Source organism: Struthio camelus, chromosome 7 (genome assembly GCF_040807025.1).
Source record: "Struthio camelus isolate bStrCam1 chromosome 7, bStrCam1.hap1, whole genome shotgun sequence".
Lineage (NCBI taxonomy): Eukaryota > Metazoa > Chordata > Aves > Struthioniformes > Struthionidae > Struthio > Struthio camelus.
Window position 1 is genome coordinate 34,358,866 of NC_090948.1, and position 24,778 is coordinate 34,383,643.

A 24,778-nucleotide genomic window follows, 5' to 3' on the forward strand; every position below is an offset into this window, starting at 1 on the left:
AATTTAGAATAGCGTTAAGATGCTATTAGCCAGAACCTTTTCTGGGTAAAAATGAAAGTTATGTGAAACATACATTAAAAAAAAAAAAAATGAATACAAGTAATGAAAAAAGATGCGTATTGGGGAAATCGTTGCACAGCCAGAACGACACGCTGCAGTGAGCCTGAATTGAAGCTTATAGCACATTTGTGCTTACGTTACATCAGGGCAAAAACGTAGGGCGAAAGCTAACAAGATTTAGAGGATGGGTGTCAGGAAGAAAGAAGCATGGAGGAATGGTGGCAGTGAGACCTATATGTCTTTCATTGCCTGTATGCAATAAAAATGGTTAGGATCAGTTTCAGAACTAGCAAAATTTGTGCAGTTCATAGCGGTTAATAGGTTTGTACTCAGAGCAGGGCTGAATTTGCCCTTGCATCTCAATGGAGAACGTTAGAAATAGAAAATGTAGGAAGAGCAGGAAAGCCGGTCTGTTCTAATACATGCCTTTATCTTTCCTTCTTGTACCTTAGCTCTTGTAAGTTGTTGTATATGCAACCACTTCATTACATAGGAAATCTGGTCAAAATATGAGTCTGTGATTTTCCAGATCTACTGGTCAGTCTTCTAGCATCAGGTAGAGAGGCTGCCAGTGCCCTGAGTTGCAGAAACAGCCATACTTCAGTTCTAGTGTATGTAGGGGTTGGTGGCAGCACTGACTCTGAGCTTTGCTTTCCCCGTTCCTTCCTGCCCGAGAATGCCCCAGTTGAAAATTGTTGTTCCATAGAACAGCTAGTGAAACTGTTTCAGCAAAACGTAAGCGACAGATGTTTTCTCTGCTTTGCTCTGATGTGGCACATTTTATTTTCCAGGTCATCGTTACAGCAGCGTGATATTTTCAAGAGAAGTTTGGAAAAAGGGTGTTGAAAAACATGCCGAAACCCCTCTGTGTTGTAAACCCCTCTGTGTTGTTTTGCTTCACAACATATTATAAATATTCACCTGAAAGATATTTATAGCCAGCTTTCTGTAGTAATTTGCCTTATCATTGATAAGATTATCGATCCTAATTTGTATCTGCAGTAGATGGAGAAGAGAATCGATTTATTCTGTTTATTTTTTATTTTTATCGAAGAATACTGAATGTGGAATCTGTCATGGATTGTAATATTAACAATTTGCAGAGCCTCCACTAGGTGACATTTAATAGGTCCGTGCAGAAATGTGTGTTGATGTGGTGGGCTGTTGTGAGGATAGGAATGACATGTTGGTGAATAGCGTTGTGTTTGATGCGATTGCTCGTCTTCTAGTTTTGTGAGGCTGCTTAACCAAAAGTTTATGACACGTTCATATGCAGTTCATTATAGAAATAAGCTTAGTTCTCTTTGAGAATTTCTGTGTATACGTGTCTTTTTAGCAGCCTCTGCAGTGTTGCCAGTTTGAGGCAGACGGAAGTCATGATGAAACTCATTGGCGTCAGATCTATTCATGCTAAGAGCAGTCTCCTATTGAGACATCCAGTATTCTTTCCCCCAACTAACATGGTACCATTTCAAGCCCAGGAGAATTCGGTGTAAGGAAAAAGTCGATAGAAGTGTACCGTAGGAAGGACAAGTAGATAGATTAAAAAAAAAAAAAAAGAAACATGAAAATTAGTCCAGAATATGAGGACTTTTTTTTTTTCTTTTCCTTTCTTTAAGTTTCTTTAAGTTGTAGTTCTCCAGAGTGACTGACTGTGATGTTTAATGGCTGGGATGCAATTTAAACTTAACCACATTCTTACTAGTGGTAACTGCATAGACTTACTTATGTATTTATATCTATGCATATAAATATATATGTGTATAGGTATTCACACACACACACACACACACACACACACACACACACACGGAGACATATAAATATACACACACACACACCGTGTGAGCTGCATATTCCTAAAGCAGAGATGAATGTATGCCATTGTATATTGACAGCACTAGGTGAATGTGGGGAGGGATATATTTTTAAAGGAGACCATTTTAACTGATTCACCTACGATCTTAGATGATTAAGTTGAGGTCATTCAGCAGGGTGCCGGCAAAGTCCTCCCCTGGAGGAGCTCTCTCTTGAATGACCGCCTGAGGAGTTGCACCTTGTCACTTTGGGGATGCAGGGCCTGTGACATGGGTACCAAATCCACCTAAGTGGCCAGACTGTTTAATATGTTTTGGATGAGAAGCAGCTGAACCTTTTTCTCTTTGTGCGCTTGAAAAGTACATCAGGGTTTGTGCTGGTACCGGGCTGACAGCTCTCGGTACAGGAGCCGCCCTTCTGCCTATGCGCAGGGCGCCAAGCGTAGCTTTCACGGTCTGAGCTCTCCATGTCGCAGGGCCCGGGGGGCGACTGTCTCCTCCTTCCTTGACCATGTCCGTTCCGTATCCCTCGGAGCATCTGTGTTCCGACTTAGTGCTTGCTGCCAGCATTGTAGTAGCATCACTTGGGCTGTGATTAACCCCAGCCTGGTTCAAAGCAGCTGGGGGTATTGTACCATGGAGGGATGGCGAAACAACCCATGGTGATTAACTCACTGTTAATTTTGTTTCGTTTAGTTTCACTTTATTCGTGAAAAAGGACTGTATCCTTCAGATATTTTTATGAATTAAAAAATCCATGCTGCATGTGATGTGCTTCCATTCTTTAATGTGCAGACAGAAAAGCACAAAGTCTACCGAAATGCTGGAAGTTTAGCAATTGCTGCAAGTTCCCCTTAGCTTTAAGGAGAGATGCAGCCAGCCCCGTACCAACAATTTATTTTCCTCGGAGAGTGGTGAGAGGCAGGAAACGACTGTGAGCTCGTACTTTTCTACTTCACGCGTGGCACCGTTTGGTTATGCAGAGGAAGGGTTTAGGAGAAGTTCCCAGCTAATGTAAAGGATGGTTTTATCACTTTTTTCCTACTGAAGGAAAGTTTCTTTTTCCGAGAAGCATTGAATAATTCTACAAGTTACTCTGCCTACGGACGTAAGCATTTATTTTCCATTTTCTAAGTATATCTTATCAAAACATTTTCAATTCCTATCGGCAAGTGACGTTTGCTTTCTTCTTTCTGTGTACAATTGTGTCTGCGTTTTAGTGCCGAAATGCAGCATTGAAGAAAAAGTAGATTTCTGGGGCAACTCTGCTGAGTTTTAAAATAAAGGTTTAATACTGTATCAGAAAACGTTCCGAGGCCAATTTTCCATGGGCTGCTTTTGGCCACTCGGTTATTTGCTCAGCTTTTTTTAGGGTCGTCTTCTGAAAAATACTGGGAAGAGCTGTAGGTGATACAGAGGAGGAAGCAGGGTGATGGGAGGCACCAAACCGCTGCAGTATGAGCAGGCTCTAGAGAATATGATTCTTTAGCTCAGGAAATGGCCAAAAGACGGGAATGTGGCGAGGTGTTTATCAAACAAAGAGACAAAAAGATGAAGTGGGAACAATTATTTGCTTTTTCTCATAACAAAAACCTGGAGGAGACTTAATAAAATGAACAGGTAGCCAGCTTGCAACTAATAAAAGAAAGTACATTTTCGCAGCCTATATACTTATATTTTGGAATTCATTGCCACACAAACGCGTGGAAGAGAAGTTTAAATGGACTCCGAAGACCTTAGGAAAATGAATGCCTGACAGGTCCATTGAGGAAATAGTCTATATCGCGTCTTTAAGGCGAGATTTCTCATACTTAGAATTTCATGAGAGGGAATGCTGATTTTTTTTTTTTCTTTAAATGTATAAATAGCTGGATAATGATCCCCATAGCAACCGAAAGAATGTGAGGTCAGAGCTGTAAGGAAGAGATTTAACGAATGTAACGCGTGTGGGGTTGGGTTTTGTTTTCCGGTCTCGCGCGGCGGCGCGTCCGTTACGCGGTGGGAAGGAGCCTCCCGACGGCCGCCTCGGCGGGGCCGGGCCGTTTAAACCTGTCTGAAGCTCCTTCCCGCCATCCCTGCTGCGTGCCGCCCGGGCGCTGGCTGTCCTGGGGTAAGATTCCGGACCTCCAGCGTTTTTTGAAACTCTAAAAATTTTTAGTCACCCCAGCATCAGTCTGACTGTGGGGGGAGCTTTTTGAGTAATAACATGGAAAAGCATGTTCCCTATTTTCTTTCTGAAGAGTAATGGAAGGTTAGCAACGTGTTTTGTTGTATTCCGCGTGAATACTTAACAATGGCTATGTAGCTTACATGACTTGCAGTATCTGTGGCTCTGATGCTTCTATATTCCCTGCTCATGGAACAGCATGGCAATAATTGGCTTTGTGAGTAAGCTGGTTTTATTTGCTTTACAAAACCTGCTCTACGTATGTAGCAAAACCAAGGGGATAAATATATTTTTGGAAATCTTATCAAAGTAGCTCATTTGTTAATTAAAATCATTAGATGTACGTCATTATACAGAAGAAAATGGATGCTTTCTTTAAGAATACTCTCTACGTTCCTTGTATTTCTTGATGTTTGATAATGTGATGGATCCATTACCAAAGACCAAGTTGCATCTGTTTTCTGAGTGCTTGAGGGAAAAAATGTCGAGAAAGTTTTGAAGCCCTTCCATGTTATAATTCGTAAGTAACAAGAAAAAAAGAGATGGAGCCGTGTTTCCAAGGTCAGAATGAGGGAAGTATAATTAAATGTGAAAACTGAACTTTTAAATTTAGTACAGGAATTTCCAGGATTGCGTAGGTATGAGTCTGGGGGCTCCAAAGCCTACCTTGACAAGGGATGTCAAGGAATGGGCTGAACTTTTCTTTCAACTCTAGGTGACTCAGTGCTATCAGCTGGAGTCAGAAGTGAATTGCTGATGGCCAAACCTCAGCGGTCTGAAGCTGGTGCCATCACATCATGGTCTCTTCCTCGGAGGAGAGCAGAACGTGCCAGGCATCGAGCCATTCACTTGTTGTTAAAAATGCAGGTGCATTTTTAAAAATGCAGGTGCAGACAGCATAGGAGTTTCTCGAAAGCATAGTGAGAAGTCAGAGGCATGCAGCTCAGATGTTATCCAGGAAATCCGGTAACAAATTGCCCAAAACAGCAGATGTTTTGGCATAACCAATTATAGGGTTTCAGGTAATGGCATAAAGTGCAGAGCTCACATGTGGAATGACTAGAAAAGATACCAGGTTCTGACAGTTTTCCAGTTACACGGTCCCCTGTTGCTTTTCCTCCTCAGTTAAACTCATAATACATCGCTACAGGGAGATACTCGGAGGTTAGGCTGTAAAGAACAGGATAAGAACCTATACAAAATAACCATGAATTTGTATTTATTGTTAGATCCAACTTTTCAATGCATTTCTTGTTTATAAAACAGTCTGAGTTCACTGTTGCATAGGTAGCAGGAGTAGTTCTGCTCTCAAAGCTAATAATTACCCACCAAAAAGCGTGTGGAAGCTTTGGCAAGAACCTGTTCTCTGTGTGAACTCGATCTGTTTCCTCATTACCCATAAATAATTAGTAATAGCAGAGGGAATAGATTGAGTTTTGTCCACAGCGGACTCCTGGTGAACACACTTGACTTTCTCCTTCCTGTGTTTGACGGCAGCATTCGGAGTCCCCTCGGACTCAGCGCCACCATCTCTCAGGGGACCGCAATTTTGTTTGCCTTCAGAGCCGCAGGAGGAGGATGAGGGGTTGGTTTGCCTTGCAAATAGTTAGCCTAGCAAGGGCTAGGAGCAAGGAGCTTATGCTGTATTGTCTTTCAGCCGGTCACTTATGGCAGCCAGTGTGGACTTTATGAGATCTAACCTTTATGTTTCTCTATGAGTTTTAATGTTATGCTTAGAGGCATGGTGGTTTTTATCAATTGACATTTTGCAATGGCCCTGGGAAGTGCATGATCCCAGAGTGTTTTAGGCGTTCACAAACTTGCTTATTCAACCCTTAGAAGAACTGCACGTATATCTTGTGCTATGGCAACTCAGCCATCTGATTGAACAGCAGTGCTGCTACAGCATGGAAAGCTGTTCCTGTCTTAAAAGTTGCAAGAAGTGGGAAGAGGGCAAATGGGCAGGGGTGGGAGTTATCTTCCTGTTTTACAAGAGAAAAGCCTGCCGGATCCTGGGAGAAGACAGTTCCAATTTATCCTGGACACTGCTTTCCTTGCCTTTTAATTCTATGTTGTGGAAATAAAATGCAAAAGTTTGGGGACGGAATAATGCTTGCCAGCACTTTATAGAGAAATCAGTAGAGTGTAATATTTTTTTTCGTATTATTTTCATCACTCCTGTGATTGTTTCATTTGCTACTATGTCTTTTCCAGTTCTGCGTAACTGCAGTATCCCCCCAAAATGTCTTCTGTTTACTATCGTCAGTGTGTTGCTGTCAGTGCTCCCTCAAAGAGTAGTATTAATTGAAACAATTTATTCTGCTGGAGCTGGAGATGGCCTATTTATGCTTGAATATAACGAACATTAACAGGTTACGTTTATCTTGTCACGTCCTGCCAGCTCCTTTTCTGCCTCACCCAGATTTGCTGCCCCATACAAGTTTTGCTCCGGCTTGCCTCAGTGGAATATAGGTGTTTCTCTGTGTTAGGCGACAGATCCAAGATCATCAACAGCTATTACAGCACGGAAAGAGAAACGATCCTGAATTGGTATCATGTGCTCCTTTACTGACTGGATGGCACAGTCACGTCTCATCTTGCCTATTAATGGAGCAGTAATCTTATTTGAGCCAAAAGATAATATTAAAAATCTATGCCCTTCAACATAATATAAAATATAATATATACCTAACATAAAACGCAAAGTATACGGATACTGTTACGTTCCCAACCGGCGCGTGAAGAAGTCTTAACGCTGCCTCAGTAAAAGCTGTAAGGGTTACAGAAAGCTGTTACTTTAGTTCTGTGTGAAGTTCCTTAGTCACAGCACTGCGGATAGCTACTGTATACACAAAGGCATGTATTTGGCTTCTTTAACCTTAGTAGTAAGGCCTAGTAAGGCCTAATATTTCTGTTCTTACTTTATGGCAGAGAGCTCTATTATATGCAAAATAGTTGCCTTTTGAGAACATGACCATTACATGTAATTGAACTGAGCTTTTGCTAATGAAAAGCATAAAGAAAATCACTGCATCTCCCTTCAAAATACTTGATACTCTCTACAGGGAAGAACTATAAATGCCGTGGGGCAAGATACTGCTGTGTAATGCTAGGTGAGGTCAGAATTGCTGGTTGCAATGGAACTACTGAATTGGCAGAGCACGAGCTGAACAAGTAGTTCTAGACAGGCTTCTAGAGGGTGAAGAATATTAAAGCTGAAATACATCCACCAAAGTCTCTGTTTGAAGACATCCTCTCTTCTCCTGAACTTCCCTCAAAGTTCTGGGGTAGGTGCTGTAGGCTTTCCGTCTCTATTATGTATGAATTATTGTAAATGTCATGGAGAGACAGACTCTACTCCCTGGACTCCTGACTGTTCTCTGGATGATAGTGGTTTAATGCTGTAATTGATCTTGCATGTCAAAATCATGCTTCTGATGCTAACCCACATTTTCTTTTGATTTAAATTTTACCGCTTTTCGTTGGGTTTAAGCCCTTTGAATTATCTTGAAATGTACATTCCAATCTGTGTGGATTTTCAGCTTATTATTCTGCAGCTTCTCCCTGAAGTACGTTTTGTTCCCAGAACTTGAGGAGACTTGTATTTTCTTAAGTGTTAAATAAGAATTCCACAGGATTATCCACGCGATGGTGATTCAGTTAATGGTGCTCTCCCCTCTTAATTGTGAACGAATTCCCTTACATGGTTTGGAGGGCATTATGCTGCTGCAAGGCCAGTCTTTATGAGGCATCTTAATCCTAGGCATTTGCCTTTTATCTCGCCCTGCTTCTCAGAAGAGCAGTGGTACATAGCTGTTTCTGAACTGAGTGTCAGTTCAGGTCAATTGTTCTTTCCCACTCAAATCCCTCCTTCAGTGTTTCTGAACTTTCTTTATTTACTGTGCTAGGTCTGTGCTCAATTAAATGTATCTAAAGAGTAACTGTCAGGCTTTGCTGGTGTTATGTACGTGTGCTGAGCTGCAGCCCATCTGTAAGTGATAGTTGGCTGGGTCCTTAAATGGCTCCCGTGTGCTTTTTGCAGGGTTGCTCCCTGGCTCTGTTCTAGAACCGGCTTCATTTCAGCACCCGTGAATGGATTTTTCTGTTGGTGATGAAAATATTTTAGATGTTCAGTTTCAGGAATTAGGCCGTTCTTCAGAAAGACTGTGTCAGTACCTTTGACCTTTGTGAATGATAATATGGCCAAGCTAGCCTTCAAGATGGTGTTCGGGGGACTCACCTGGGGATGCGGAAAAGCACTGAGATCCCGATGTAAACCCTGCACTGTGGGACTTGAATCAAGTTGCTCTACGTTTGTAGAGAGCGTTCTATAGTCACCTTTGGCTGGGATCTCAGAAACCCGGAATCATGCAAAGCACAGGTTCGGACTCTGATGGTCTTGCATCTCTGGTAATTGTAGGAATCACCAGGCTGTCAGGCTGTTCTTCGATTTCCTTTACACGAGCGCTTACTTCCTGGATTTTTCCATGAAAAATCTTGTTGAAAAATACCCGGGCAAGTTTTCCTCTTTTATCCGTTTCTCATTTCACAGTCTGCATTGAAAATGAATGAATGTTTCCAGGAAATGCTTTGGATGTCTTTTGAAAGAATCTCTGTAGACTATTAGCAGTCAGCAGCAGCCGTTCTGGGTTTTTTATATCTAGTTTTGTATCTAATTTTCCAATTTCCTAATCATTCCTAGCTTAGATAATCAGTTACCGTTTACTCTTGTCCGAACTGACTCCTCCAGCCCAGTAGTAGTTGTCCTGCTCTCCCTTGCCTCTCTTCCAGCACGCCTAAAACTTGTTCAGACTGATGCTGAACGTTATTAAGAACGTCTGCTCTTCACGGCTGGGTTGTGACTACTCTCTATGCGGCCTAGTACATGAGAGCGCTGGATGTATGTGGAGTCCGTAATCACACTGGCATTTTTGCCACTGTGCTGTATTACATGCTCCTCGCCCGTTGGCAGCCTGCCTTCAGCATACACAATTTTTTCACGTTAGTTTCCTTGTTTCTTTCTTTCTTCCACTGACCTATCTCTGTTTCTCACATCTTTCTTTGCCAGAAGTGTTTGCTTCTATTTATGCAAGATGCATGTTGTTACTTTATGTCTGTTTTTACCATTCCTATTTAATTTTTCTCGCTGTTCTAGTCTGATTCACGTTTGCAGTGTTTCCCAATTTTGAGATATAGTTACATTTTAGGTATTTTGATTTTAGTAATTTGTATCTATTCCCTATTCCAAATCATTAATAAAGCTATAAAAGAAATAAGATCTTAATCCTGATTTGCCTCAAGCTACCTTAAGATTTCCCTCTTCATCTTTATGCATCACTCTTCTTTGTTGCTTAGGAGATAGTTCATATATTGTGTAATATTGTCCTTTTTCAGGAAATTAATGCAAATTGTCCTAGGGTGAGGCTTCACAAGACTCTGTATGAAACACAAAACTGAAATCCAGATAACAGTATATTGTCATCTTCATTTCTGTTTCCTATTAATTTTGCAGTGCTATTGAAAAAGCAGTCGAGTTTGTCCAGAATGACTGGTTCGTTGTAAAGTCATGCTGCGTAATGGTCACCCTCCTGTTATTCTCTGGAGGTGTTTTATTATCATTTGTATAGCACCGTAAATTTGCAAAATACTAAAACCAGAATAATGTGCATTCTTCTGCCTGAAGACCCCACATCTGTAAAGGCCCGTTTAGGCAGCAGCAGTCATGTCAGTGGGCTTCACTATGCTGCACAAGAAAGCAGGGTCCTCTGGGACATACAACAGAGTCATGGTAGCCCCAGGAGAGCCAGCCCTCTCCTAATTCTCCCTTTCTTCCTACTCTCTGTTGGCGAGCCACTGCCTTTAAAAGGCTTACTGTCTCTGGAGGTGAAGGATGCCATTAGCTGAAGTGCTGGGAGTACGAAAGAGCAGTTTTTCATGATCTCTCTTCCTTGCGCTGAAGTTTTACAAAGCAGCTGCAGGCCTTGCGTGGCCTGTCATGACACACTCAGGGTTCTGAGTGTTAAGTGGGATGTGATGAAATTTTCATCCAAATGATGGAGAGTTTCTGTCCCCCTTCTGACTTGGCTCACAATCTTCTGCTTCCTAGTTTTGATACGTTTTCAGATTCTCGGTAGCTCTACCGCTATGTGTTGGTATGTATTCTCAGGGTACCGAGGTGCTTTCAAGCAACAGGATGCCTTTCTGCAGCTGTGATGTAACTTACTGGTGAGAGATGATATCTTAGAATTAAACTGGAAAGGTTGAGTTAGTTTTTAGGTGTCCACCGATACAGATATGTGTCTAGAAAGGCTCCGAAGGGGACAAAGTGACGTAAGTAGCTTTTCAAGAGGCCTAGCCTGCTTAGACATTTTGAAGTACCCTTTATGTGTATCTGCCCTTCAGAATATTTAAATGCTTTATTAAATCTCACAGTAAAACCGAAAATGTGTGTTTTAAGTGCTTGAACTAAAATAGAAGTATGTGTAACTGATGAGTGGAATCAGTTCACCTTCTCCAGTGTGGTACCCCAAAGGGTGTAAAACACAGTGGCCGCAGGGATAGATTACGTTTTAAAATAATTACTCATTATCCTCACTACTGCTGACATGTTAACCGTTCTGGTTTTCTCAGCTGTCTTTTGTGACTGGATTTTCTGTTTTTCTAACTCACCACTCACTGTCTAAGAGTTGCTTTACTTTCTCTTTCCTGAGTTTGGGCACTCAAGGTTCCTTACGTACCGTGATTCTTCTCTACCCAAAGATCACAAAAGCTGACCCAAGAATTTAGCTCTTACTCCCTTCCCGATAAGTCTCGTTAATGTGTAGCAAATGGAAGCCGTGGGCTCAGTTCAGTTGCCTGTGAATGTGTGCACCTCATGTGATATAAAAGGCCTTGTGGCATTAGGGCATCCTGTCCTCCAGCTGCTGGTCCCAGAAGGATGTGAGTCTTCTGTAAGATCTTTTGTTATATCTGCTGGTCCCGTGTCCCAGCCCCCTAACCCACCTCAGGTGGCACAAAGGGGGCTACATTTAGGCGACTGAATCAAACCCTCTGTTTCTGCATTACTTCCAGGTGACATACCAAAGCGTATTGCCTTCATGATTATATTACGTTGCATAGATCACATATTCCTGTTTCCCACCTCTCTTTTCCTTATTACAGAACTTGCCCCAGACCGATTATACTTAGCCAAATATACTGATGTTCCAGTTATAAGAATTCCAATCCCACTGTGGATGTTTGGGTGCAGGCCACATCTTAAATACAAATGAATGCAGAATGTCACAGTGGAATAAAAATCACTTGCAGGTCTTTCACTGCAAACAAAGTAGGGTTATGCTGGAACACAGACTGCTAACTGAAACCACTTCAGCTGGTGGTCTTGCCCAGTATCTTGCCTGTAGTAATGGCTGTAAGGTGTACATGTTCCAGAGTAGAGATCTGAGAATGTTGCTACTAATCATGCAGCTGTAACAGAAGAAAATCATACCAATCAGTGTTTGGATCGCTGCTGAATGGGGCGGGTGCCCTGTGATAACAAAGGATATAGAGAAGGCAGAATTATTGAATGCCGCCTTTGCTTCAGGCTTCACTGCTAAGGCCAGCCCTCAGGGATTCCAGACCCTGGGGACAAGAGAGGAAGGCTGGAGAAAGGAAGACTCTCGACTTGGTCGAGGAGGGTCGGGTTAGAGATCTGTTGTCCAAACTTGACATCCATAAATCCATGGGCCCCGATGGGATGCGTCCACGAGTGCTGAGGGAGCTGGCGGAAGGTATCGCTAGGCCGCTCTCCATCATCTTGGAAAGGTCCTGGAGATCAGGAGAGGTGCCTGAGGACTGGAAGAAAGCCAACGTGATATATAGCACATAACAACATATGTATACGTGGTACGAGGACATCATATTTGCTATACGTTACATTGACTTAAAGTTCAAAACACAAGCGGTCATTGAAGTTTAATCCATTTCAGTTCAATTTTAATCTAAAAGCATTGCCAGATGGATTGTGAGTGGCGTAGATTGATTTGACTCGTACACAGAAGAGCTTTTCACGTTCACGGGAAATATCCTTTGGGTTGGTGGCGGTGTCCCTGTCTCACACCATGAGAACTGGGCTGCCGCACTCTCTCTGTCAGAAGTTCTCCAGATTTCAAGGCAGAGGTTCCCAAATTTGTTTTATTTGGATAGTGTTAATCGTAGCTCCAAAGGGTCACCAAGCAAAAGTTCCCAGTTTTTGGTAAGGTAGAAGCAGCATGATCTGGACTGATCGTAGCCCTTTCAAACATTACTATATGTCTGCTAAAATATTGTCCTGTTTTATTACCTAAGGGAACCACGTTTTCCCTGAAAATTAGATCATGTTTAAGATGATGCCTTACATAAAACTGAGTTAGATAGCAGTGGCATACGTTATTTTGACAGTTACTGCTCCATCATAAACTTAAATATTGTAGATATAAATATTCGTTGTTGTGGTGTAAACGTGAAATATTCACTCTTTATGCTAATGTCAGCTTGCAGCTATAATTACTGTACGTTTGGGATAATTTTCACCCTAATTTGTTTGGGCCGTAGACAGACCATTCATGTCGTTCAGTGGGGTTAGCGTTCACAGGGGAGACAGGAGAACTAAATACGCGTTCCTGATTCAAGGAATGTGTAATAATTGTGCGACACGAACACTCGTGGTTGGGAGATAAGCAGGTGTGTAATAAATATATGTGGGTTCGTGAAGACCTCTCGGTGCGATCTCCCCTGAGGAGTGAATAGCTTCAGTGAAGCGTGGGGCAGCAAGGAGTCGCATCAGTTACAAAGTCATGAAACCCTGCTGTCGAATTTGGATTCTGAGTTGCTGATGGGAGCTCCGAGACCCCAAAGTTGCACCGGCCTCAAGTTTTCTTTGGCGGTCCTGATGGATTTCAGCTTGGGCGTTTTTGGGGAGAGGAAATCACAGCAGGTGACATCAGGCATCCCAGATGGGTAAGGCGTTCCCAGATTGGATAGCCATGCAGTTGTTTCACTTGTGTGTTGAGTATGTGTGTTTGGAGCTAGATATTGCGTGTAGAGGTTGTGAACGGTGTTGAAATTGTCGCTTTTTGTCTCCCAAGTTTTTTTCTTGCTGTTTCTGGTTGAAAAATGCAGTAAATATTGATAAAGATCAGAAGCATATCCTGAGCCAGAATTTTCTAAGGAGTTACCTTTTTGTCTGGATTTCACAGTTGTTTCCTCTGGTTTAACTGTAGAGGATGATGGAGCGTCTGTTTTATGGCTAGAACTATAGGTTTGCCCGTGGAACAGCTGTTTCAGAAAGAGGAGCTAGGTAGGTTTAAGCTGAAAAAGCTTTATTAAAGTAGCTTTTTTCGAAACCTGAACTCCCGTAACCCCATAACTTGAGAATAAAGAAAAAACATAGACTGACATAAAAAACATATTTTCTGGGGACCATGATTTATGAAAGATATCCTGCAAGTGCTGATCCTGCAAGTAGTTGTTTGCCGTAATCAGATTTAAAAGCCCTACCTCTCCCATCAGCTGATGATTGTTGTATAACCTTTGGCCTCACGGTTCTGGTAGGAATGTGGAACGTATTTCTGCAAAGAATGACACTCTTAACAGTCTTACCCCATAACAGCAGCACTTGTTTTGTTTAACAGTGCTGGAAATTAGTTTCTCACGCACCGATCTTGACAGGTCAGCTGTCACAAATTGGTATACGTATCTGTAAATGCATCAGTCCTATACACCAAATTCTGCCTGCAAGAAGTGGAAGTCAGGATTGGCATGCTTCTGAACAAATGAAATGTCCTGAAGCACAGAGATTCAAAGGAAACATCCCTTTTGGAAAAGGCTCTCCGCGTGTTCCATTTGCCCACTTTACCTGCATCGTTTGCATTTTAGAGACTGAAAAAATTAATGTCTCCATACAGAACGCTGTGGAAGTCGGTGCTGAAGTCAAATACGCTCCCTCCTTCTCCTCCTTGCACCTAGCCCTCCTGCATATAAAGGGAGTCTTTATTTTTCTCTTTTTGAACAAAATTTTCAGCTCCTTTAAGGGATTGCCATTGTTGACCTGAAAGGCAAAATGTAAGTTATTCAAAAGTTTAATGTCTTGATACAAAATGAGATAGAGTTGTTGAAGGGAAAAGGAGCGGGATGAGAAAGGGAAATGTCAGTCCAGAGGTGACAAAGGAATAAACGGATGTGTTTCATTTCCTGTTTTTGAATAAAGATTTAATCATCTTCTGTAGCTAGTGTAAGCCATTCTGGCCAAAACTGTGCACGTATCTTTATCATACACTTGACTGCATTTTCAACTGGAAGAGCTGAAAGAAGCTTAGACAGTTCTTCAGCGCTTCCAGACACAATATATACCACGCACGCCTATACAGTCTTTGAAGTCTGTTGAATCACGTTGATTTACGTCGTCTGAAGAGTTGGTCAGTTTTTTTTTTTTTTTTTAAGCAACAGCAAAACCTGAGAAAAACTTGGACCTGTTCAGACCAGGCATCTGAGTTTGAATTTAAAAAAATAACCCCTGGTTGTACGTACCTACCTGATACTGCTGCAAACAGGTTTATGTACAGAAGGTTGTTTGCCACTCCAAATTCGTCTCACAGGGTGAGAGTTTTCAGTCTTTATATCTGGATATACTTCTGCTTTTAGGAGTGTCATTAGAAAGCTTAATACTACTCTGTCATTCACCGCTTCTGTCTTCCAGGTCAGCTGGATAAAGGCCGATGTAGCTTAATTGTCTCCTTACCTGCATCTCAGCTTTGAAGGTTTTCAGTGACTGTAGAATGATTTTCATCGGTTTTATCTCTGTGATAGTTGTCGTGTCTGAATGTTCAATGATTTTTCCTGTTCTAATTCCCTGTTTATTGGTTTAGTGCAACAAAACAAAAATAAAACTACGCAGATCTTTCCCATCACGTTTTAGTTGTTGTTTTGACTTTTGAGGCTTTAGGAGAAAACCGAAGTCATCGAAGTAAATTATGTAGGACATTTAGCCATAGGCATTTTCAGTGAAATAAGTTCTTTCCAAGAAGGTTTTGGCTCGTTACGTAGAAATTAGCTTCTGGCAGGAAGAAGCCACGTTTCACAGATCTTGGACTATGTTTGATTTCTCAGGGGCATGCCTTCAGCTAACAGCGCTGCCTCCACAGATGTGAGCGTAGTATTGGTGTTTTAAGAGTAGAGCTGGAAAAAAAGAAGAAACAGTTTTTACTCCTTGCTATTTATGTCTCTTCAGAAAAAATGACCCCATGGATTCTGTTTGAAGGCAAAAGCAGTGTCCGACTGCTGCTGCTGAAGAGCATGTCTAGTTTGAATAATCCAGAGATCACTTGAAATTGACTTTTTGGTTGAACTTCCTTTAAGAAGATGTAGTAAAATTGATTTGGAAGTGCTACGTTTAGTTGACAAACAAAATCTTTATGCATAATGTTTCATGGAGGTATTATGAAAATACATACCAGGCTGCGACTAGCAGATGTGTATAGCGCTGCCAGAGGTGCTATGAGATATTTGATCATCAGGAGCCTTGAAACGCGAGAGGAAGGGCTGTTGTCGTTTTACTGATGAGGTAGAAGTAGGCCAAGCAGAGAGAAAATAGGGCTTAAGATCGGATCTGAAGAAAGTCCAAGATAGAAGAGGAGACGGTTTGGCACCACAGGATCTGTGTCAAGGGTTTATAACTATCAGGAGCCAAGAACGTTGTGCAACGGGAGAAAAGGTTGGTCTTTGATAAGCAGTAAGGAATGATGTGAAAAGTAGAAGGGGCTCAGACAGGGTAATACGGGGTAGTGAGACCGCGGATAATCCTGAGGACTGTCAGGCGGTATTAAACTTACCAGAGAGAAAAGTCATATCCAAGTGATCTACGTGAAATAATATGACAAATACTACAGATAAGAGAGCAGATATGTGACGGGCACTGACGAAAATTCATTCAGGCAAAGTGCTTGTTTATGTCTGTCCCCTGAATCTCTCTGATTCTGTGTTTAAAAAAGCACTTCTCATCCTCTCTGTGTAAATACTGGATTCAGTCAAGCTACTGTTAAAATGTTTATGTAAATATTAAAGGATTTCTGCCTAACAGTCCTTCAGACGCACTGCGCTTTCTGTTCTAGTTGGCAACGTGGGACTCTGAAAAAGGACTGAACGGCAGCCTACAAGAACGACGCCTGGGCAGCGACTTACAAGGATTGACGCTGAAAGTGGTGACTGTCTTGGTATGATCCTGTTTGAGTTCAGGAAACAAAATGCTCAAAATAAAAAAGGATGTGACTGAATGGTTGGGCACTTTCCTCAGTATTTTTCCCTGTCATTTTCAATTCTGTATTTCTGGGTGATCAGTTACATAAGCAAGGAAGATAGATAATAGCCTTTTATTAGTTTATGTGGCTCTGTGGACAGTCAGAGATGTAGAGCCCGTGTGCATTTGTTTCTGCTTTTCTCCTTCATCAAAATTCATACTGAGCATCAAACCAGCACAGGGCACACGAGTGGGACAAATTTCAGATACAGCACTCTCAGATACGCACTTTCCAGTGTTTCATGGATTTTAAGATCAGATGGGCCAATTATGATAATCTAATCTTGGCTCTTGTATACTGCAGGCTGTAAAATGTAATTCAGTGTTTCCTCCATCAAGCTCATGATTTCCAGTTAAGATAAACTATGTCTTCTAGAAAGACACAGTCTTTCCCAAAAAATGGTTATACTGTTGGGACTGCTGTCTGTTGCTCTCCTAGGTGGTAACAGAGTTCCTGTCAGCTAAATGATAAAGTGGGAATAAATTAAGGTTTGACTGCATTTCTGCCTGAACTGTAGTAGAGTTTGCAGATTACAGGCTGTAGGGTCTGTCTTTGGTGGTTTTTTCTCCCTCTTTTACTGGATGCAAGTTCAAATAGGAAGTACTGTATGAGCTCGTTAAGGGCCTGCTCTGCTCTTCCTCAGGTTTTCTTCCTTCAGTCTGGTAACAGGTGAGGTTATGCCCTAGCTTATATGGGAGGTGAGCAGAGCCATTCTAAGAGAATGACGGTACCACGTTGCGAATGTGGCCAATTACAGTGGCTGTGAAAGTAGCAGCCCTGGCATTCCCTGGCAGGATAGTAGGAATCCCCTGTTTAGACAGAAAGCCTGCCCTAAAATGCTGTATTTCCTTGCTCCCAAAATGTACCTTTAGAAAACACTCCAAGAACCAGTGCCCCTAAGGACTGTTCTTTCAATTTCAAAATGAAATAATCGCAAAGTGCCACATTGTTGGCTCTTATTTCGGTATGTATCCTGGATAAAAGATCAGTCGTTATCCGTAAAAGATGACTTTCTGAACCTCTCATGTTCTGAGATGCACGGTAGTGCTGTTCCTATCTACGACTCACTTGCCTAACTTGCATATCTGTATTCTAGAGAGTTAGGATGCTAAGGTAGGTGCCCGTGCCCTCTTTATCGTCCATGAGAAGAGGCAGATGTTTCCAGAGGACAGTTCCGCCTGCAGACAGTGGGCAGCTGCCGTGGAGGAATTAATTGTCCTCTGGAGGGTCTGCCTCTTCTCATGAACTGTGGAGCTGAACTTGAGCTGCTGAAGCTGCTGAAGTCTGGTGGCGTTTGGAATGCCGTGTGATATCCGGCCTGGCCCACAGGTGTTGCTTCAGGAGCGTTGCAGCTTTCTCCGAAGTCTGCCCTAAGCTGTCCAGAGTTAGCTCAAGAAACATCACTTTTACTAGGCAAACACACTGACACATGTGCTTCAGGTGTCAGCTTCAATATTGTTTTGTTCTCAGGAAGAACCTTTTGTAATGGTGGCGGAGAACATACTTGGGCAACCGAAACGGTATAAAGGATTTTCCATTGACGTCCTGGATGCACTTGCCAAAAATCTGGGCTTCAAGTATGAGATATATCAAGCGCCTGATGGGAAGTACGGGCAGCAGCTCCAAAACAGCTCCTGGAACGGCATGATTGGCGAACTCATTAACAAGGTACACAGAGGAGAAGCTGCATTAAAAAAAGGCTCTTGAAACAGAGCAGGGCATCAAAGGTTTTAAGGGGGCTGTTGAAATTCTCCCTCCCTTCCAAATTCCAAGAGATGGAATTAAAGATCAGCGCTTCAGTTCAAAACACTTCTGAGCTACGGGTGGTTTGAGTGTGGTCTAAACTATGCACTTTAAGACCCTCTATATGGGATGAGGGCTACAGAGTCTGTTGTTCTGTCTGTTTACTCCTGGTTGTTATCAGCATACATTACGAGTGCAAGTCTGTATGTGTATATATAGCGGCAAGTATAAGAACGGAGGGCACGTGTGTGTCTTTGAGTGAATGAGTGCAGAATGCAGAGAAAGAAATACGTATTCTTCCAATTTTCCTTGCTATTGTTATTTTTTGCCTTTTTATGTCTTTGCCACTTTGTAGGTATGACTGTCTTTGGGTCACCTTCTTTGTGGCAAGTGTGTTTTATAAGGAGCAGCTGTTTGACTCCAAAACAGGAAATGTGTTCCTAGTAATACGCTCTACGGAAGTGTTTTGAAGGACCACAATTTAAATTGCTTTCAGGAGTGTTTATTCATTTGAAACAGAGAGGAACAGATTTCTTCACTTAATTACAGTCTTACAAATCAGGAGTGAGTGAACTGAACGCCACTGAAGTAAATGGGAGAGTCCATAGCTTAGAATCCCCAGCAGAGTGAAACTGGAATGTGTTTTGTTTATGTTCTCAGTATCTGACATGGGACAAATCTTAATCAAAGAAGGACAATCAAAGGAATTAATATTTCATGGTGTGGCCCTTTGTAGAAAAGGCTACTCTTCTGCAGTGGAGTTACTACTGAAAGTAAAAGCTTTCTCATTACCTAGTAGGGAGGCGTTTCAGTATCTGGTGAGTAGATGCTTAGGAAGAAATGAAAGCAATTAAAGCAATAGCAAACGTTGCATGTGGTAATGCATAGGGACGTTGTCAGTTGCTGCTAGGAAGCATAAAGGGTATTGTATTTATTTTACATTGACATAAGCTTTTTGAATTTCATTGTTTTGAAAATCTGGTAAGAAATCCTGTGAAATTTCTTTGGAAGTTGCTTTCTTGGAAGTAACGAAGTATTTATAATGGTATTTTTGCTACTAGTCCTTCCACTGATTCCAAAGGATTTCAAAGCAGACCTCATTCACCTAACACTGGTCCTACTTCCCCAACAAAAGGTAGAGATACGAAACAAAAATACATTTTTAAGAGAACTGTTTTTATTAAGATAGAAAAACATTCAAAATTGAATTGCAGCTCTCCAAAAGATTTGGGAATCTTATATTGTAAACGTGATTTTATCTTTCACTAAGTTTGCATTTTCTTAAAGGATCTTCTCAGTGTAAAACCTGCTTACTTTAAATGTGGAGGTCAAAGCAGTTTGCAGAGCTGAGTTGCCTTCGGTGCGTTGTTCCAGTTACCAGTTTTTGCAAGCAGGTTATTCGTTACAAAAAAACAAATAAAATCTTCTCCCCGTTGACACACGAAATCCTTTCATGGATATGGGAAGTCGGCAACCTCCCAGGTAGAGCTGCAAACGCCAGCTGTACGCAAGTTGCTACTGAGTAGACAAGCTAAATGAAGTTTGCGTGGAAAAGGAATGCGGCTATTTTTTAAAGTAATCTTGGAATAATAACAGAGTGAAGGAAGCGTTGATACAACTATAATAAATACAGATGGTGTTTCTTTCTTATTCCTTGCACTACACCAGTAAATGTGGGTTGGAGTTTCAGGCACTCTTTCGAAAACAAGTGAGGCCTGAAGATTAGATAAACTGTAGGCAGTCTGGTCTGGAGTCAGTGTGACTCTTTTTGTTGTACAGTACTTCCACAAGTTATATTCCACTGTTCTGCTTAGAACTGGCGCAATAGTTAATGTCTGAATGATGAAACCGATTCTGCTTTAATTTTAGTTTGTCTAAACATGTTAGACTAGAGAAAGAAATGTGTGGAACCCCTTGCTTAACAAAAAAAAAAAAAAAAAAAAAAAAACTCCTTAAGGCTCACACTGGCAGAATCATCGTGAAAGGAAGAAATCTGACCTGTTGCATTTCTCTCGCAGAGAGCCGACCTAGCAATCTCAGCCATCACAATAACACCCGAACGAGAGAGCGTTGTGGACTTCAGCAAGCGTTACATGGATTATTCTGTGGGGATCTTAATCAAAAAGCCCGAAGAAAAAATCAACATCTTCTCTCTCTTTGCTCCTTTTGACTTTGCGGTGTGGGCTTGCATTGCTGCAGCCATCCCTATAGTTGGTGTCTTGATATTTGTCTTGAACCGGATCCAGGCCGTCAGGGCTCAAAACTCTTCCCAGCCAGGCCCTTCAGCTTCCTCCACTCTTCACAGTGCCATTTGGGTGGTGTATGGCGCCTTTGTTCAGCAAGGTACCTGGTCTGTTTTAAATATCACGTTCAGAATTTGTCTGTCTTGGATAAAGCTGTTTAGGACATGCTAGGCTTGGCGAGAATGCTCACGAGATGAAAGAGAAATGAGGCTCCTACAGGGAAGGTAGTATGTTTTATTAGCTTAGCTGGTGAAAAGTGGTAAGAAGTAGGTAAGTTCTGAAAGGTTACGTTCTATTTTTCTGTCTCTGTCAGCAAGTCTAGTAAAATAACACTGCTTCCTATAAACATTTCTACCTTGTGGAAAAGGTCACCTGATTAAGTTAAGCTACAGAGCGGTTTGGAACAGCACCCTCTAACTCAAAAACTAGCACCTTTTCCAATAATTTAAGTTTAATTTTAGGAAAGTACATGGTTTTGAATTAATATGAGACATTTTATCCCAAATAGGAAAGTCATTCATAGCCATGTAACTAACTGTACGCTCAGGTGTCTGTAGACATAGGACTAATCCTATTGAAATTCGTGTGTGATGACACAACCGTTGACACAGTTACTTTTCTGCATAATGTTTTGCAAAGTCTGCCCCTATATTTTTCACTCCATAGCTGTAATAGTATTCTTCAAAGGCAGTTTTGTTGACTGCTAACACAAGGGGCATTTGTTAACTTTTTTCCACCTTTTTTATTTATTGCACGTTGTGGTTTGGAAGCTTCTGAAGCTTCGACTGGAAACTCCAAATTGCAATACTACTGCTAAAAAAACTTGATCCTTCCTCACATTGCGATGGCGTTCCTGGACGGGTTTAAATAAAATCAAGTAAATCAGAATTACTGTAAACTTACTCTGAAGTAACTAGCACCAGCTGTAAAGTTTGGTCTCTAACAAAGTCCAAGCTTAACTGTGTTTGAAGCTTGCTCAAAAGAGGAATCTCAATGTTGTTTGAAAGGTAGGACAGAGTAACAAATAATGGCACTAATGCTGCAGCATTTGTATGTGTAAATACAGCACAGACAACACACAAGCCGCTGAACAGTTTTGAGTGTTATTCAACGTTTGAAATATCCATTGAAACTGGAACATTAACTGAATTCTGAACACTGCAATGATTTTTGACTCCTGCACAGTAGTACTGCTTTGCCATTAAACTCTCTTTGTTTAGAATATTATTCACATTCTGAAAAATTGGTCCTGAGTAACGATTTAGAGGCATTCTTTTGAAAGTTGTTTTTCTAGAACAGTATGCAGGGCAAGAGGTTGATTGGAGAAAATTTTCTGTGAAATAGCAGTCTTAATAGAAGTAGTGCTTTGCTCACAGTGACGAGGTAGTCTCTTCCTGACGGCTGAAAGGGAAACGGAAAGGCAGAGGGGTTATTCCAACAAAGCTTAACATAGCACGGCACGCAAGGGGTGGTCGAAAAGGGACATTCCTGAGACCTGTGTTTCCTCTGTTTATTTGCAGGGAGTGAATCTACTGTCAATTCTGTGGCAATGCGCATTGTAATGGGCAGTTGGTGGCTCTTCACCCTTATCGTGTGCTCATCCTACACAGCTAACTTAGCAGCTTTTCTCACAGTATCGAGGATGGATAATCCTATAAGGTAAGAGTCTCTTCTTAACATGAAGCTGGAAAGCTGGATTTCACAGAAATGTATTATCCATTTGAACGCGCATTCTTGTGAGGAGGAGATAACTCTCTAATAAAATACTCTGCTTATTTTCAGGGGCTGCTTTTCTATTCTCCCCCCACTTCCTTTCACTCTTAAAACCCCCAACCAGTTTTGACAGGTGAATGGAGGGGGCAACGACACTTTTAATTGTGCCTTTTTCAAGAAGAGATGTCTCTCTCTCTCATGTTTATCTGTATGTTGCTTAACTAGAGCTCTCCCTGCTTCAGCTACACGCGTTCTTTGTTGAACATTGGTAGGAGCTGCTACCTCTAGGGAAATGTATAACGTTTCACTTCTCACCTTCAATGTGTAATTTTATGTTCTCAATATTTTGATCTGCATTGTTGTTTATACTATTATTTGCATGTAAGATAATGCAGGCAGTCTTTTAAAATACAAGTGGCCAGATTCAGTGGGATTATTTGCAGCAAAAGGTTCTGCTCAAAGAGGAAAAGATAACCCAATTTGACTCCAGGATAATAGATGTAATATAGCAGTTGTTTTATTAAATTTATATATAACTCTCTACGGTTGTGCTGGCAATATCGTGGTGATAAATTACAGCTCCTGTAACAAACCCAATTTATCTCGGACCTTTGACTTCTTTCACCTGCTGTCTGCTTGCTAATCTATGTCCCATGAGAATATTTTCAATAAGCCTCGCTTCTGAGCAGCTCCAGAGAGCTGCTGTTTGTTTGGTGTTCACATTATTTCCAGCTTAACTTGTCATTGCGTACTTGCAGTAATGCTTTGATGTACATACGTTGCATAAAGCTTTGAATGGTATAATAATATATAATATGGTATAGTAATATGGTATAATAATAATAATAGTAGTGAAAAATGCATTTTTAAATCAATGATCTGTTAGTTTGGCCAGGTTTTGACGGTAGGAGAAGTACAAACTCCAAGTAATTTCTGGAAATAAGATAAGAAACTCAACAGACTAAAACTACCGCAGAACATCTGAGAGTTCTGGCTGTGAAGCCTCGTGCCGTATTATCAGAATAAGGTTAAGCTCAATGAATACATTGATGTTGAAATCTGAGTCAGAAATGGTTCTCTGGAAAGCCTGACCAAATGACCTTCTCGACCAGTTCTGAAAGTTCTTGTTCTTTCGTGGTAGAAAAAATTGACTGTTTGGTCTACCAAGCACCTTCCAGAACTCGGTGAAGTTCAGAGGTGGACAAAAGTGGAATGAAGTGCAGTGAAGAATCTCCAAAAAAAGAGACAGATTCAAGAACCGAACTCTGGGTTATTAGATGAGGCCTTTAAAGCTGAGATAATAAAGCATGTGCAAGGGGTTTTCATTACCGTTCTTTCTAAATTGAAAGTACTTGACTAAGAATCTTGTGAGGGGAAAGAAATCTCAAGCCACTCACTTGGGAAATGGAGCTGTGGGACGTTGTCCGGTGACTTCAGAACACAGTCTGCCCTCTAATTTTAGAGATGGCGCTTGATGAATTTTAACTGTAGGCCTTTCTATAGCTGACGGCAGTGCCAGTTTCCAGGTTCCAAGTGTTACATTCCCCTTGTACAAGGTAAGAATACAGAAGGCAGAAAGCACTCTAAAGTGATCGGCAAACACCAGTAAGGTAGTTCAGGTGCCAAAACAGAAATGTCTGATGTCATGTAAATTGCCATAAGGTACGCTGTCTGGAGCCTGGCTGCTTGGCCAAATGGGCAGGGGTGTCTCAGAGGTTCCGTCAGCCACAGTGGGGTTGATTCGTGTTGTCGTGGGTGTCTGAAGCGGTCTTGGATGCTTTGGCAGCCAAATCATTCCTCCGGTAATTTGCAGGGGCAACTGTCAGAAAACTCTTGTTTCAACAGCCGGTTGGTATGACTGAGCTAGTTAAGGGATTGGCTGGTCTTGGCTTGTTTATGGCTGTTTTACAAAGTCAGCAGAATCTCCCTTAGATCCTCCTCCTCTAAGAGATGCTTCTGTTCTGAACCCTCCCATCCAAAGCTGCCAGGTGCTCAGGAAGGACCAGGAGCTGGCGGGAAAGAGGTTATCCCAATCCTTTATTGAGCCGCCTTCCATTTCTAAGCTGTGGTGAAGATGTTTTCATATTCCCACTCTTGAGGAGAAACTTCTTCTAAACTATCATAGCGTCGCGTTTGCAGCAAGTATTTTTCCGAGACAGTAAATTCTCGTCTTGCGTGAAAGCGTCACGCCCTGGTCTCTCAGCTTCCAGTCCTGTTTGGTTTCAGTGTGGTATGATAAGGAGTGACGATTTTTGCCTTTCCAAATTTGCCACTGAGCTTGCCTACATTATTATCTTTCGTGGACCCAGGAGAAACACTTACTTGAAATCGATGTTCCCACCCAAAGAGGCACAATGAGTTATAGCTGAAAATTTGCTCACCATCTGAGAACTACCAAATCCATCTGTGTACGCTTCCATTGTTAAGAAACCAACCTTTGTCCTTTCAGTAAACGTGTGCCGTTATCTCTCCCTCCCTTGAAAAGTCTTCTGGTGGTCAGTATTGATGCCGCTGAACTGCCAGCAGGGGAGAAACTAGTATTACGGTGCTGCAGTAGCTGCAACATAGTTAAGGCTTTCCTTACATGCCTGATTTTCTTCCCAAGCTCCCTCTAAAACGCCTAATAAAAGTTGTTTCAGCTTCAAATTTGGCATGTGTGGTCTGAGACTAGCAGAACAGAAGTATGGTGATTGAATAATGAGGGGTCAGTCAACCTGGTAA

The 24,778-nt window shown here is 41.7% G+C and overlaps 1 protein-coding gene across 7 annotated transcripts in view; it reads left to right on the plus strand.

Annotated features, from left to right (window-relative positions):
- Positions 1-24,778, plus strand: part of GRID1 (glutamate ionotropic receptor delta type subunit 1) — a 605,033-nt gene that overhangs the window by 528,398 nt on the left and 51,857 nt on the right. For all 7 annotated transcript variants that reach the window (XM_068950711.1, XM_068950715.1, XM_068950709.1 and 4 more), the window contains 4 exons: positions 16,173-16,274; positions 17,829-18,026; positions 20,120-20,444; positions 21,865-22,003. In XM_068950711.1, coding sequence (XP_068806812.1) covers positions 16,173-16,274; positions 17,829-18,026; positions 20,120-20,444; positions 21,865-22,003 — 764 coding nt within the window. The remainder of the gene's footprint in view (positions 1-16,172; positions 16,275-17,828; positions 18,027-20,119; positions 20,445-21,864; positions 22,004-24,778) is intronic.